We start from the raw sequence: 16893 nt of genomic DNA on the forward strand, positions 1-16893 counted from the left end.
CTGCAATGGTTCACTTAACAACTGTGGCAAAATAGATTGTAAAATGAGGCAGGTGGTAGTTGGGTAGTATTGATGATAGCCTCAAAACAATTTAAATGCTTAAAAGAATAACGTATGAAGAGATATATCAACATAGTTGAAGTAGAGAGGAATGAAAAACTATGGTGAGATACCAGTATAATAAATTCTGTTGGTGTAAACTTGATTTAGGCATCCTACTTTTCCTTATCTTTGGTTTATTGTTTCTCATTTTTCTGCCCTCTAAAGAATGTTGCTAATAGGCCAAACTTCTCAAGAACAAATCCAGGAAAATAACAAGCAGTAAACAAGTATACTTTTGTTTAATGTTTATTTCTATAAATTTATACAAAATCTTCCCACCCAACCCCTATGTTCAGTCTGCTCCATGAAATGACTACAGACTGCAGCAGTCTAATTTTTCTAAATGAATATATGTGTAGCGTGGTCAGGATCAAAGAACCTTATTAATTAAGCCCCTGGGTTTTTGCATTACACCAGTTTTTTCCCCCCAAACATGACTTTTAAGATGTCCAGACTTAAATGCTGGCTGGGGAATTCTGGGGGTTTGAAGCTCAGACACCTTAAAGTGGCCAACTTTGGGGGGGAAAAACCTGCACTACACAAAGGCACATCTATAGCTTCAGTCATTATTGGCAATTAAAATACTTGAAGGCTAAGGGTTAAACATACAATAGTGCAAACATTCAAACATATGTTAACATGTCAGCAGGATTGGCTCTGAATATATTCCTCAAAGCTTCAGTCAACATGTAAACATTTAGAAATAGGAAATACATTAGACCAGACAACTGGTGTATATACATCAATCTAAAATGGGATGGAGAAAGGATGGGATAGGATAGAATCAGAACAGCAAAGAATGCAATGGAATAAGAATGGAATGGAATAAGAATAGAATGGAATGGAATATGTAGAATAAAATAGAACAGAACAGAATAGAAATGATAGGGCTGGAAGGGAACTTGGAGGTCTTCTAGTCCAACCCGCTGCCCAAGCGGGAGACCCTACACCATTTCTGACAGATGGCAGTCCAGTCTCTTCTTGAAAGTCTCACGTGATGAAGCTCCACAACTTCTGAGGGCAACTTCTGTTCCATGGGTTGATTGTTCTCCCTGTCAGAAAGTTTCTCCTTATTTCCAGGTTGAATCTCTCCTTGTTCAGTTTCCATCCATTATTCCTTGTCTGGCCTTCAGGTGCTTTAGAAAATAGTTTGACCCCTTCCTCCTCTCTGCGGCAGCCCCTCAAATATTGGAAGATGTTCTCCTGTCTCTCCTGGTCCTTCTCTTCACTAGACTAGCCAGGCCCAGTTTCTGCAACCATTCATCGTATATTTTAGCGGCCTCCCCGGGCTCTGGAGGCTCCCGTTTTCCACCCTCCCCTCCAGTCCCCTAATCATCCTGGTTGCTCTTTGAACTTTTCCCAAAGTCTTTTTATTCAGATTAACAGGGGGACTGTCTATTGTCTATGAAGATTCTCAGTCATCCAGGTCATAGCTGTATCAAGAGTGGGGGTTTTTTTTTGAAAAAGCAACTGGACTTATTATTTTGAGGAAGAAATAGTTTCGCTTTTTTTTTTCTTAAAAAATAAATAAAGTACAGGTAGCCCTCAACTTATAACATTTTAAGTTAGTGACCATTCGAAGATACAACGGCACTGCAAGAAAGTGACCTATGGCTATTTTTTACACTTATGACCATTGCATCATCCCCCTGGGTCAAAATTTGGACGTTTTGGCAACTGGCTCATATTTATGACGATTGCAGTATCCTGGGGATCACGTGATTCCCCTTTTTGCGACCTTCTGACGAGCAAAATCCATGGCGGAAGCCAGATTCCCTTCACAACCCTACAGGGGTGGGCTTCAAAAAAATTTAGCAACCGGTTCTTGGCCCGGTTGCTGGGTGGGTGTGGCCTAGTTGGCCTCTGGTACCCAAGCGGAAGGGTCATTTTCGCCCTTCCTGGGCTCCAGAGGCTTTCCTCGAGTCTCCGGGAGAGCGAAAACGGCCTCCCCGGGCTCTGGAGGCTCCCGTTTTCCACCCTCCCCTCCACGCGAGCCCTGCACTTACCTGGGATCCAAAATGGGCCGTGTGGAGACTCCTGAGAGGGGTGGGGCCAGCCCTTCGTTGCAAATACCGGTTGAGCAAAGCAAATGTAAAATTAACACCCGGTTCACTCGAACCGGTGTGAACCGGTAGCAACCGACCCCTGCAACCAGGGCTGGAATTCTACCAGTTCGCACCTATTCATTAGAACTGGTTGTTAACATTCTAAGCAGTTCGGAGAACCGGTTGTTAGAAAGAATTACTAATCCTGTAAGGAAGGCAGGAAGGAAACATTCTGGTGTTGCTTACAGAAACTGCCTCTCCGTTAAGCCTTATTACATTCTTGGCAGGACTAGACTTCCTGTCTCAGGAACTTCTCTGGAGTTTTTTCTCTCCTTTGCTGGTACTTTGCTTGTGTGGAGGGACCATTCAAAGTTACAATGGCACTGAAAAAAGTGGCTTATGACCATTTTTCACACTTACGACTGTTGCAGCATCCCTGCAGTCATGAGAGGCCAGGCGAGGAGATGCGTGCCTCGATGTGAGTGATATTGAGTTGGCCACACCCAGCCAACAACATGACTACCAAGCCATGTCCACCCAAGTCACATGACCACCAAGCCACACCCACCACCTAAGCCATGCCCACAGAACCGGTTGTTAAAAATTTGAATCCCACCCCTGCCTGCAACCGTGTGACTGACTTAATGGCTGCGGTTTCACTTCACATCTGGCGAGAGGTTGTAAAATGAGGCAAAACTGGGTTGTGACCAATAGTTCGTTTGGTTTTTTTCCTGTGAAAAGTGCAAAATAAAACTAAATGAAGTTTTCCATGTTGTTGGAGAGGGTGTATGTAGGCATAAGACCTGTGGAGGGAACGAGTATTGTTCTCCATTCTCCTCACGGGAAGCAATGTGCTTCTTTTAAAAGCAGGAAGGATGGGTGGCTATTTAGACCTCTGAGGGGCCCAAGAGTTGCAAATGACATAAATGGACAAGCTATAGCTTCTGATTTCCTGAGAATAGGGCAGGGAGGTATTTGGAGGACTTTCTTTCCAAAATGGCTAAACACTAAAGCTATCTGGATACTTAACGTAGAGTATTAAACGTATTTCCTGCTTCAAAATGGCAGGGAAACCATACAATAAAGAGACTCTCTGGAAAACAAATATTGGGAGGGCCATTGCTCCTCATTCTTCCCCATTTCCTTGCGTTTTCCCTCTCAGAAGAAGCTGCGGCGCGTCACAAGTCATCGATTTACAGATAAGTCTCCATTCAAGGGAAGACTCTCTTGCAGAGATGATGATGGCCTGTAGCCAGATGGGCTGGCTTCCTTCCCACTGTTCTCAAACAGGGAAAAATCTGGGCATCCCTGAAATTAGCAGCAGAGGGACAAAGCAAATGGCCGACTTTGGAGATTGAGGTGGGATGAGGGGATTTAATGGGGCAAGACAGCGCTCTCCCCAACCATACACCGGCTCTTAGAGAGATCTAATCTTTGGATATTTAGACAATATTCCTTTATCTTCTCTACAGATCCTTGCTCGATCCCCCAATTCCACAGAGCAGAAGACAAAAACAATAGGTACTGGCAGAAAGAGCCTCTTTTGGCGCCAGTTTTTCCAAGCCCACCAGCAAATTGAAAGACCACAAGCGCCGTCGCGCGGGTGCCGCGTCAGTTGATCTCCAACGTCTCCGCCTCCGACAGGCCAAATTTCGTCTTGTACTTCTCAAAGAGTTTCGCCAGGGACTGTACATACAGGCTGTGATAAAAGTCTATTTCCTTCTGGCTCGGATTGTCGGTTTTGGGGATTGTGATGGGCTCGCCGACTGGAAGGCAAAAGAGAGAAGGGGACATGACCGACCACGGAAAGATAGGTTAGCCCCCTAAAGTGGGTTTTCTCTCTGTTTACAATCTACAAGAATTGCACTAGAATATGAGCAAACCCCATCGCCTACTAGCACTGATGATGTTGCCTAGTTTGGTAGTGAAATGTCTGCAAGAAAACAACCAAGATCAGAGAGCAGCAAGGACCCCACAGTCCTAATCCTTCTCCCCTTTTTCCTCCTCCTTCTCCTCCTCCATAACCCTCCCTCCCTGATACTGATTATGGTACCTAGTTTGGTAATGAAATTGTCTGCAAGAAAACAACTGTGCTCAGAGAGCACCAAGGACCCCACAGTCGTTTTCCTCCTCCTCCTCCTCCTCCTCCTCCTCCTCCTCCTTCTCCTCCTCCTCCTCCCTTTCTTCTTCTCCACAAAACCACCTCCCTTCTAGCACTGATGATGTTACCTAGTTGGGTAATGAAACGTCCGCAAAAAACCCACCAAGCTCAGAGAGCACCAAGGATCCCCCCAGTTCAACCGCAAGCTACAGACATTCTCCTCTCTCGACACTAGGAATCTCTCTTTTCCCACTTACCGACGGTAGTCACGGGCCTGGCGTAAGGCACCAGCCCCCAGCTGTTGGAGGAGAAGAGCCCCCGTCCGTGGAAGACACACGGAGCTACGCCAATATACTTCTGCAATTTCTTCTGTAGCCACCTGCACCAGGAGCCCTCTTCAAAAATGACCTGTTTGAAGACTTCGTTCTCCCCAAAGGAGTAAATGGGGACCAGATCGGCCCTGGAGAAGAAAATAGAAGCCAATGTCAAAATTGCAAATAAACAGCAGCTGAATCACTGTTGACGTCACTGTTGAAATCAGTGGAACGCCTGGCCTCTCCAGAAGCTGTGAATGCTCCAACACTGGAAGTTTTTAAGAAGTTGGATAATCATTTCTCTGAAGTGGTGTAGGGTCTCCTGCCTAAGGAGGGGGTTGGACTAGAAGACCTCCAAGGTCCCTATTCTATTCTATATTCTATTCTATTCTATTCTATTCTATTCTATTCTATTCTATATTCTATTCTGTTCTATTCTATCCCTTAATCTATTCTATCCCTTATTCTTTTCTATTTATTCTTGATTCTATTCTATTCCTGATTCTATTCTGTTCTATTCCTGAATTCAATTCAATTCTATTCTATTCCTGAATTCTATTCTATTGTATTCCTGAATTCTATTCTATTCTATTCCTGATTCTATTCCATTCTATTCCTTGTTCTTTTCTTTTTTTTCTTTTCTAGTCTAGTCTAGTCTAGTCTAGTCTAGTCTAGTCTATTCCTGATTCTGTTCTATTCTATTCTATTCTATTCTATTCTATTCTATTCTATTCTGTTCTATAATTCTATTCTATTCTATTCTTTCACAGGAGCAAGGGGCAAAAATTATTTGTAGCCCACCGTTATTTTTATAAATTACTCTAGGAAGAGCACATATTCGACAAGCCTTCCTCCTCCTGTTTTCCTCACAACAACAACCCTGTGAGGTAGGATGGGCTGAGAGAGAATGACTGGCCCAAGATCACCCAGCTGGCTTTCATGCCTAAAGTGGGATTAGAACTCTCAGTCTCCTGGTGATTGGCCCAAAGTCACCCACCTGCCTTTCAGACCTAAGGAGGGACTAGAACTCTCAGTCTCCTGCTGATTGGCCCAAAGTCACCCATCTGCCTTTCAGACCTAAGGGGGAAGCTCTCAGTCTCCTGGATTGGGGACTAAGGCGGGACTAGAACTCTCCGTCTCCTGGTGATTGGCCCAAAGTCACCCATCCGCCTTCCATGCCTACAAGGAAGGCCATGCCACCATTGCCAGCCGGGGAGACAAATGGGGGCCCTTCGTTCTCCTTACCCATGTCTTAACGCCAGCTTCACAAACCCCTTCCGGTGCTTCAGAGTCACACAGTTTTCCCAGGGCACAATTCAAGGACTCCGCAGCGCCTCCCACCACGATGACGACCGCGTTGCCGGTGCCGTTTTGGGACAGGAGGTAGTCTATGGTGTTGCGGTTCACAGGGCAGAGACCTGGACGTTAAGAGAGAAAAAGGATCTTTAGAGGGAAGAAAAAGGAAATGCAAGCAGCTCCTCGACTTACAACCAATTCATTTAGTGACCATTTGAAGTTGCAACGGCACAGAAGAAAGTGACTTATGGCCCTTTTTCACACTTATGACCATGTCCTTGACTTACGACCAATTCAATTAGTGACCGTAGGAAGTTACAACAGCACTGGAAAAAGTGATCCACGACCCTATTTCACACTTACCACCATTGCAACCTACAAAGGGGGCATGATCAAGCTTCGAACATTTGGCAACTGGCTCGTCTTTACGACGGTTGCAATGCCCAGCAATCGCGTGATCGTTATTTTTGCAATCTTTTGACGAGCAAAGTCAATGGGGAAGCGAGATTCTCTTAAGAACCGTGTTGCTAACTTAAGAACTGCAGCCAGAAAAATTGTAAAATGGGGGCGGGAGGGGGGGGGGCAAAACTCACCATGAAGTGTGATCGGTTGCTAAACAAACACCGCTGTAAGTGGAGGACTAGCTATATCAAGGGTCTCCAATCTTGGCAAGTTTAAAACTTGTGGACTTCAACTCCCAGGAATCCTAAGCTAACATGATTGGAGGAGGAATTCTGGGAGTTGAAGTCCACAAGTCTTAAAGTTGCCAAGTTTGAAGACCCCGATCTACAATATCTATCTTCTATCTTCTATTTCCATCTCTATCTATCTATCTATCTATCTATCTATCTATCTATCTATCTATCTATCTATCTATCTATCTATCTATCTATCTATCTATCTATCTATCTATCTCTATCTATATCTGTCTAGCTGGAGGAGGAATTCTGGGAGTTGAAGTCCACAAGTCTTAAAGCTGTCGTGTTTGAAGACCTCTAATCTACAGTATCTATCTTCTATCTCCATCTCTCTCTCTCTCTCTCTCTCTCTTTCTATCTCGATCTCTCTATCTCGATCTGTCTAGCTGGAGGAGGAATTCTGGGAGTTGAAGTCCACAAGTCTTAAAGTTGCCAAGTTTGAAGACCCCAAATCTACAGTATCTATATTCTCTCTCTCTCTCTCTCTCTCTCTCTATCTATCTATCTATCTCTATCTATCTATCTATATATATATATATATATATATATATATATATATATATTTGTTTTCTTAAGTTTTCTCTCATTATGGTCTCTTGTTGGGTATTTTCCACGTCATTGTAGTTGTTCTTTTATGAGATTCTCTGAAACGTTGCTACAACTTTAAAAGAACAACTACAATCTCTGAATCTATATATATATATATATATATATATATATATATATATATATATATATATATATATATATATCTATATCTATATCTATATCTATATCTATATCTATATCATCTATATCTATATCTATATCTATATCTATATCTATCTATCTATCTATCTATCTATCTATCTATCTATCTATCTATATATATATATATATATATATATATATATTCTGAGGTTCTCGCGGGTATTTGTATGTGGATCTTTGGTTATTCGGGTTTTCTCCCGCGTAAGATTGGAAGTATCTAGGCAACGTTTCGATGAAGTCACTCTGAGAAGCACAGAGCCGAAGACACAAGCCTGAAGATGATGAATGAGACTTCATCGAAACGTTGCCTAGATACTTCCAATCTTACGCGGGAGAAAACCCGAATAACCAAAGATCCCCATATTCTGGAGGTTGAAGTCCACAGGTCTTAAAGTTGCCACGGTTGGAGACTCCTGCCTTAGAAGATGCAACACATTCAACGGGCTTTCCTCCCAAGACAAACCGCATCGCTAGACAACACGAAAGGGGTATTTCCTCCTTACCTCCGGTCATCAAGTAGTCCCTCAGAATGGGCCACCTGAAGTTTCCTGTAAGTGTGGTGACGTACGGACGTATCCCGGGGAAGATCTGGCTCACACCTGTGGCCTCGGTGCTAAAATTGCAGAAGGCACCCAAGGACATGATGCCATGTGGGTGGTAGCCAAAAATGTAATTTCGGTTGGGGGCGAGGTTGTGGGTTTTGATCATCTGAGGAAGGAGAGAAGGAAAAGAGGAAAAAAAAAACGGAGTTCAATTGGCAAAAAACACACGCACAAACATGTATATTATACACTCTCTTGTCTGCTTGTACCCTCCAAGGTCAGTGCATTATAATGGACCAATTTTTGAATCAAGCTATTTCAAATCCACTAATTTAAAGTATGCATAAGGTATACAAAATGTATTTGAATGTAAGATATATTTTATGTATGCCTTATGTAGGGATGCAGCGGCTCAGTGGCTAAGACACTAAGCTTGTCAATTAGAAAGGTCGGCAGTTCGGCGGTTCGAATCCCTAGCACTGCATAACGGAGCGAGCTCCCATTACTGGTCCCGGCTTCTGCCAACCTGGCAGTTCAAAAGCACGTAAAAAAAAATGCAAGTGGAAAAATAGGGACCCCTTTGGTGGGAAGGGAACAGCGTTCCGTGCGCCTTCGGTGTTTAGTCATGCCAGCCACATGACCACGGAGACGTCTTCGGATAGCGCTGGCTCTTCTTCGGCTTTGTAATGGAGGTGAGCAGCGCCCCCTAGAGCCAGGAACAACTAGCATGTATGTGTGAGGGGAACCTTTACCTTCCCTTGCACCTATGTACTAGTCGTTTACGAATGTGGCGCATGGAACGATGTTCCCTTCCCACCAAAGTGGTCCCTGTTTTTCTACTTGCATTTTACTTGCTTTCCAACTGCTAGGTTGGCAGAAGCTGGGACAAGGAATGGGAGCTCACTCCGTTACGTGGCACTGGGGATTCAAACTGCCGATCTTTCTGATCGACAAGCTCAGCGTCTCAGCCACTGAGCCACCGCATCCCCCTTAGGGTATACATAAAGGTACCTAAATCCACTAACTTAAAGAAGGCATAAAATATCTGGGATTCATCCCAAGTAGTCCTTGACTTACAATCACAATTTGAGCCTGAGGTTTCTGTTGTTAAGTGAGACATTGTTAAGTGAATTTTGCCCCATCTGACGACGTATCTTGCCTCAGTTGTTAAGTCAATCACTGAAGTTGTTAAGCTAGTCACCCAGTTGTTAAGTGAATCGGGCTTCCCACTTGACTTTGCTTGTCAGAAGGTCGCAAAAGGGGATGACATTGTTAGGGATAACATTGTTTACCCTAACTGGTTTGGGTAAAAATAATAAATAAGTTATCATGGTTTGTTGGTTAAAGTGTGTGTAACTTTAACTACAAGAATGTAATTAAGGGTGTGGTTGTAAAAGCACCATAAAAGAAGCAAGTCAATTGCAACTCGCTCTCTCTGGCTTAATGATCCCTAATTACTGGATGGATTGATGACTGCGTTTTCCTTACTGGAACGGAGGAGAGAAAGGAGTGTTGATTTCTCAACGGAGAGAAGAGATAATACGGACTGATTTATTGTAAGTGAACTGACATTGGCTATTCAACACGGACTTTGCAAATTGAGTATCCCGACTGGACTGAATAAATTGATACATGACTAATGGACCGTTTATTTTGACTATGCTATAATTCCTAATGGAATAAACTATATTTTTGATAGCACAAGCGTATCTGTTTTTTACTGCGTGTTAACTAAAATACAAACTTGTCTCACACATTTACCTGTCTGCCTATCTGACTACGCTACGCATTCTGTTTAGTTTGTTTTCCTTAACACTCGTTGGGGAATTCAGGCTTAACAGACGTGACCCCAGGACACGTCATAAATACAAGTCAGTTGCCACACATCCGAATATTGATCACCTGACGACAGGGATGCTGTACAGTCGTAAGTGTGAGAAATTGTCATAAATCACTTTTTTTCAGTGTTGTAATTTTGAACAGTCCCTAAATGAATGGCTGTAAGTCGAGGACCAGTCTATACATACACTCTCCCACCTGCTTGTCCCCCTCCAGTTAACCCAAACACTGCATTACTCAGGAGCCCATTTTTGAATCAAACTACTTCAAATCCACTAACTTAAATTATACATAAAATACTTGGGCCCCTTACTTCTATGAATTTAAATTTTCACAATGTTTACATCCCTTTTGCCGCTTTTATTTGCAAAGTTCCGGCTACTGCAGTGGCCCTTCCGTCACACGATTGTGATTTCCAACGCTCTCCCAGCGTCCCACGAGCAAAGTCACTGGGGAAGCCAGCAGGAAATTGGAAGTCGCTTTCATTCCCAGCGCGTTATGATGCAAACACACTTTAAAGGAAAGTTCATTCTCGAAACAAATCGATCGCTATGTTGGCGAGTGGCCATCCTGACCGGAAAAAGGGCTAAAGAGGAAAATTAGCCTGGATTTGCTACATAAACACAAGTAGGCAAGATCTGATTCTCCTTTCTTCTTCCCGGCTGCAATATAAAAGACAGGACAGGCAACTCTACAAAAGGCTTCCATACAAAGTTTCTTTATTGGCTCACAAGGCATCCTCAAGGTATAACTCACAGTTATGTTGAGTTCCATCTAAGGTCCAATTCTTTGCATAGTTGACTTCATAGTGTGAAAATAATAGTTATTTTCATCCCATAACGATGGAGCAAAGGGCAAGACACCAGCACGCTTCTGGGGTCCAAGCAGGAGTAGAGGAAAACTCCCCCAACCCAACCATGGGTCAATTCAGTGACCAATCAGGACTACAGATAGGATCACATGACATGAACTACATTTCCCAGGATGCATTAACTACATTTACCATGAGGCATTCCCTTAAGGGGACAGCTCCCCATTCTAACTTAACTATCTCAATTCCCAATGACCTATTATACTGTCTGGACAGCACCCTACTCTTCCCCAGGCAAAAGTTGCCCATTTGGAGAGATTCTTGTATTATAGGCAGAGAACAATAAAGTAGCTAGTGTGAATTCTAGGCATGCAGTTTGGGTTGTTCCCGGCTGACAGGCTCCAAACAAAAGCAACTTATCAATCATCATTTCATGACCCCATAATCCCTTGCAGGGTAGAGTCTCGGCTGAATGGAGCTAGTGGAGTGTTTTAATGACTGGATGCCCTTCCTGTCGCCAGCACAGAGTTTTGTTCAGCAGATATATTCTCAGAGGGCCCAGACAGACCGAAATATCTGCCTCTACCTGGGATCGAACTCACAGCCTCCTGATTGTGAAACAAGAGCTCCAACTCTAGGCCCCTGCACCACTGCAAAAAGCAACTTATCAATAATAGAAAATAATACCAACTTAGATTCTGTGTAATCTTTTCACAGCGTTACTGTTGAGTACAGTTTTCATTTTTTATATCCTCATCAACTGCCGAGAGTCACTCATATTTAAGTACCACCTGGCTCATACTTAAGTGGTTGGTCAACAAGCCACTGCTGTTGAGCCAGGTGCCACCTATTCTGTACCTGTGCATTTTGTTTTGCTCGTTTTAGTGTGGGAGCTTACTTTGTTTCACCACCGAATTGCATCTTGTGCTCATTTTACATTCGTTGGTCTCTATTTCATCCCCTCTTCCCGTGAATGGAGGAGGAGAGCTAACACTGTAGCATCTGACTTAGGTTTTCTAGCAAGTATGATCTGGGGAGGGAGGGAGGGATGGAGGGAGGAAAGAAGGAAAGAAAGAAAGAGAGAGAGAGAAAAACAAAGGAAGGAAGGAAGGAAGGAAGGAAGGAAGGAAGGAAGGAAGGAAGGAAGGAAGGAAGGAAGGAAGGGAGAAACAAAACAAAAAAAGACGAAGGAAGGAAGGAAAGGAAAGGAAAGAGGTGGAAAGGAAAGGAAAGGAAAGGAAGGAAGGAAAGAAAGAAAGAGAGAAACAAAACAAAAAACAAAGAGGAAGGAAGGAAAAGAAGGAAAGGAAAGAAGGAAAGGAAGGAAGGAAACAAACAAACAAACAAACAAAAAACAAAGAGGAAGGAAGGAAGGAAAGGAAGGGAGGGAGGAAGGAAGGATCTAAACAACAGCACAGCAACAAGATCTTGTTCAGGTATCTCAGTTTACAAAGCTTAAGAATCCACAGGGATCTCTAATTTCACCCTTCAGCTCCTGGAGCTTAAATGCCGGTAAAGGAAGACAATCAGACCAAACCAAACTGGATAAACTGGATGAACCTTCTGTTATACCAGGCAAAAAGTTCCCTGCTCCATCGGATTTATTCCTTAAATTGTTTTCAACCAGATCTCTGTGATCATTCTTATTTAAATACATAGGTTTTCCCACCCAAAAGCCTTCAAAGTGTTAGGGATAACATTGTTTACCCTAACTGGTTTGGGTAAAAATAATAAATATGGTATCATGGTTTGTTAGTTAAAGTGTGTGTAACTTTAACAGCAAGAATGTAATTAAGGGTGTGGTTGTAAAAGCACTATATAAGAAGCGAGGCAATTGCAGCTCGCTCTCTCTGGCTTGAAGATCCCTAATTACTGGATGGATTGATGACTGCGTTCTTGCTGGAACGGGGAGAGAAAAAGGAGTGTTGATTTTTCTCAACGGAGAGAAGATAAAGATTGGACTGATTTATTGTAAGTGTACTGACATTGGCTATTCAACACGGACTTTGCAAATAGAGTATCCCCGACAAGACTTGACTGAAATTGATATATGACTAATGGACCGTTTATTTGACTATGCTATAATTCTTAAATGGAATAAACAATATTTTTGATAGCACAAGCGTATCTGTATTTTTACTGCGTGTTAACTAGAAAACTTATCTCACACATTTACCTGTCTTCCTATCTGACTTCACTGCACGTTCTGTTTAGTTTGTTTTCCTTAACACCCGTTGGGGAATCCAGGCTTAACACAAAGCATAGAGACGTTTGAAGACATCTTAATTTGCATTATATTCCTGGAAGGAGGGACTTTCACCAGCAAACCTAGAGAACAACTGGTGCGTTCTAGTCCCACCTTAGGCGGGAAAACCAGCTGGGTGACTCTGAGCCAATCACCAGGTGTAGGTGAGTTCTAGTCCCACATTAGGCACACAAATGCGGGCTGGGGGACTTTGGGCCAATCACCAGGAGACGGTGAGTTCTAGTCCTGCTTTAGATATGAATTGCTTGGCAATTTTGGGCCAGTTACTCTGTCTCAGCCCAGCCCACCTCACAGGGCTGTTCTTGTGAGGAAAACAGAAGGCCGAAGGAATATTATTTCTGTTTGCCGCCTCGAGTTGTTTATTAAAACCATAATCCAGGCTGGATATCAATAAATAAGCAAAAATAAAATAGAGTTTCGGAGGATGAACACTCCCAAGGTTTAACAACTCCACACAATGGCAACTCAGGACTTCCCCACTGAATCCCGTTTCATGCACACAATCTGTTTACTGAAATGATACTAAGATGATACTAAGCTGGCAGGAATAGCCAACATCCAAGAAGATAGGCTCAAGATCCAGATGGATCTTGACAGACTAGAACACTGGGTCCTATTTAACAAAATGAAATTCAATGTAGAGAAAAGGAAAGTCCTACACTTAGGCAAGAAAAACCAAAAGGACACGTATAGATTGGGTGAAACCAGGCTCAATAGCAGGAACTGTGAGAAGGACCTTGGAGTCTTAGTGGACAACCAGCTAAATAGGAGCCAGCCGTGTGCTGCAACAGCAGCCAAAAAAGCTAATGCAATCCTAAGTTGTATTAACAGAGGGATACAGTCAAGATCAGGGGAAGGACTAATACTACTCTATAAAGCCTTAGCAAGACCATACCTAGAGTACTGCATCCAGTTTTGGTCACCACCCTATAAAAAAGACATTGGGACTCTAGAAAGAGTGCAAAGAGAAACCAGGATGATTAAGGGACTGGAGACTAAAACATATGATGCATGGTTGCAGGAACTGGGCATGGCTAGTCTAGGGAAGAGAAGGACCAGGGGAGACAGGATAGCAATGCTCCAATATTTGAGGGGCTGCCACAGAGAGGAGGAAGGGGTCAAGCTATTTTCTAAAGCACCTGAAGGCCAGACAAGGAATAATGGATGGAAACTAATCAAGGAGAGACTCAATCTGGAAATAAGGAGAAACTTTCTGACAGTGAGAACAATCAGCCCATGGAACAGAAGTTGCCCTCAGAAGTTGTGGGAGCTTCATCCCTGGATGAAGCCATCTGTCAGAAATGGTGTAGGGTCTCCTGCTTGGGCAGGGGGTTGGACTAGGTGACCTACAAGGTCCCTTCCAACTCTGATTATCTGTTATCTGAAATAACCTCACTTTCCTTGGGCAGCCCGATCTCCTTTGGTTGGAGACCCAAGGTCCACAAGACCAGAGGCTGCTTGGCGAGTTCTCCGTTCTTCCTTTGAAGGCTGCCAAACTGGGGTGGATCCCTCAGGATCACCTCTCCCCTCCCCGCCCCGCCCAAACTGGAAATTTACATTTGGGCTTGGAAAAATCTATTGCTTCACTCCCCGGAGATATTTTATCTCCAGAAGTTAACAAACAAGCCCGATGTGTGGTAACCTTTGGTCCTTGGCGCTGGTTTGACCAGCTGTCCACCACGTGCAACTTTCATGCACAATAAGGGATGGGGAGAGAAAGGACATGTTCTTGGGGAACCGTCCCAGCCGCTTCGCACATGCTCACCGCCTGCTTTTGCACCCATCTAAAGCCATGGAGAGGTCTCAGTGCCATGCACAATGTTGGGACCCCACCCCTTTCTGCAGCGTAAGGGGACGTCCCGTGTCTTTAAAACACTGGCAAGCTGTTTGCTAAGAGAGAGAGAGAGAAAGAGAGAGAGACATGGGTCAAGAGAACATTTGCTCCACCTTACCACCTTCCTTGCCACACAGCTGTTCAGTGAATCAGATGGAAGAATGGAGTTGGAAAGGGACCCCTGGAGGTCATCTAGTCCAAACCACCACCACCACCACCCACCCACCCCGTCTCAAGCTGGGAGAGACCCTGGACCATTCCAGGCACCAAATGGCTGTCCGGTCTTTTCTTTAAAAAAAACCTCAGGGGATGAAGCTCCCACAACTTCCTAAGGCAGGAGTCTCCAAACTTGGCGACTTTTTTAAGACTTGTGGACTTTCAACTCCCAGAATCGCCCAGCCAGCGTGGACTAGCTGAGGAATTCTGGGAGTTGAAGTCCACAAATCTTAAGGTTGCCAAGTTTGGAGACGCCTGTCCTAAGGCAACCTCTCTTCCATGGGTCGATTGTTCTCGCTGTCAGGAAAATCCTCCTTATTTCCAGATTGAATCTCTCCTTGGTCAGTTTCCATCCATTATTCCTTGTCTGGTCTTTTAAAGGTGCTTTGGAGAATAGCTTGACCCCTTCCTCCTCTCTGGGGCAGCCCCTCAAATATTGGAAGGCCGCTATCCTGTCTCCCCTGGTCCTTCCCTTCCCTAGACTAGCCAGGCCCAGTTCCTGCAACCATTCCTCGTATTTTTTTTAGCCTCCAGGCCTTTAATCATCTTTGTTGCTCTTTTCACTTTTTCCAAAGTCTCTTTATTCAGATGAACAGAGTTGGAAGGGACCTTGTAGATCATCTAGTCCAACCCAACCGCCCAAGCAGGAGACCCTACACCATTTCTGACTGAGGGCATGTACTTACGATGGGCTCAGGGTCCCCAGTGGTCACGCGATCCGCTTTTGCGAAGTCAGTGGGGAACCCTGATTTGATTTCACAACCATTCTGAACAACTGGCAGCAAATCCCTTAACGACTGTGGCAGGGAGGGTCGTAATAGGGGAGCAAGACTCAATAATAGCCTCACTCAGCGACGGAAATGTTGGGCTCGACTGTGGTCGTAAGGCGAGGACTAACTGGTCTCTCCCCAATGCAACATTTCCTGCCAGCCTCAGGAAAAGGAAAAAGCCCAGAGGTGGGATGCAAATGTTTTAACTACCTGTTCTGGGGGCGTGGCTAGGTGAGCGTGGCCAGGTGGTCATGTGACTGGGTGGGTGTGGGAGGTTGGGTATTTTTTGGGCCTACTGGGCCTCAGGGAAGCCTCTTGGGAGCAAAAATGAGAAGGTGGGGTGTTGTGCGTTCCCCCACACCCCGTTTTTGCTCTCAGGAGGTTTCCTGAGGCCCAGTAGGCAAAACTAAATAAATAAGTGATTTTTTTTTTTTGCCTACTGGGCCTCAGGGAAGAACTCCTGGGAGCAAAAACAGGGTACGGGGCGGGGGGGTGCGCACAGCACCCCCACCCACCCATTTTTTGCCTCCTGGGCGAAGCAGTACAACCGCAAGGGGTGGGGAATCAGCTGTGCCGCACGATTTAGATTAGCTAGAAAGCAAGAAATCCGACAATTTCCTGCTTTCTAGCTAATCTAAATCACGTGGCACAGCTGATCTTCGAAAACAGCCGATCGTTGGGGGGAAGAGGAAATACCTTAATCTTCAGAGCGAACCGGGATGTTCGGAGCTACCAGTTCCCGAATCGGGCCAAACCGGTAGAATTACACACACACACACACACACACACACACACACACACACACAGGAAAGCTGCCTTTTAAGGACCTCTTTAAGGGTTCACCAGAATCACCGAAGCTCGGATGACATGGAGGAATTCGTCTGCAACCTGAGGAAGTTCAGGATTACAGAGCATGGCCGTCGTCGTTGCAAAGAAATTATTTCAGAGACTTTGAGACTTAAATTGGGGCCTCGTCACCAAAAGATAAGTCATGTCTGGGCTTAGTTCACTGTATTTTATAACTGGAGAAGCAGGAGAAACCTGACTACGGCAAATGAAAATCTGTAGATCAAAGGATGCCCTTTGATAGGAGCCAAACACCAGTCACCATTCAGCTTTTTTTAAAAAAAATAAAGATGACAACAAGTCCCAGGGCAGAAGTTCAAAAGCTAGTCGAGCCTTTCAATCCAACATGTATATTTTGCCATAGAATAGGATTTGGTGGCTCTGACCCAGCCCAAGAAAGATCTCAGAAACCACTGAAACCATATATCTTTCAAAGATCCTGGAACACCAGGGAACTACCAGA

At 44.3% G+C, this 16893-nt stretch overlaps 1 protein-coding gene across 1 annotated transcript in view; it reads right to left on the reverse strand.

Annotated features, from left to right (window-relative positions):
* Nucleotides 1–332: 332 nt before the first annotated feature.
* DGAT2 (diacylglycerol O-acyltransferase 2) overlaps nucleotides 333–16893 on the reverse strand; it is a 50470-nt gene continuing 33909 nt past the window's right edge. The window contains 5 exon segments of the mRNA XM_087966016.1: nucleotides 333–3913; nucleotides 4506–4708; nucleotides 5808–5864; nucleotides 5866–5980; nucleotides 7810–8014. Of these exon segments, the coding sequence (XP_087822142.1) occupies nucleotides 3759–3913; nucleotides 4506–4708; nucleotides 5808–5864; nucleotides 5866–5980; nucleotides 7810–8014 (735 nt within the window). The 3' untranslated portion in view covers nucleotides 333–3758.

This window comes from Notechis scutatus, chromosome 5, assembly GCF_049901735.1.
Source record: "Notechis scutatus isolate UNSWTSFEM ecotype Mainland chromosome 5, rNotScu1.2, whole genome shotgun sequence".
Lineage (NCBI taxonomy): Eukaryota > Metazoa > Chordata > Lepidosauria > Squamata > Elapidae > Notechis > Notechis scutatus.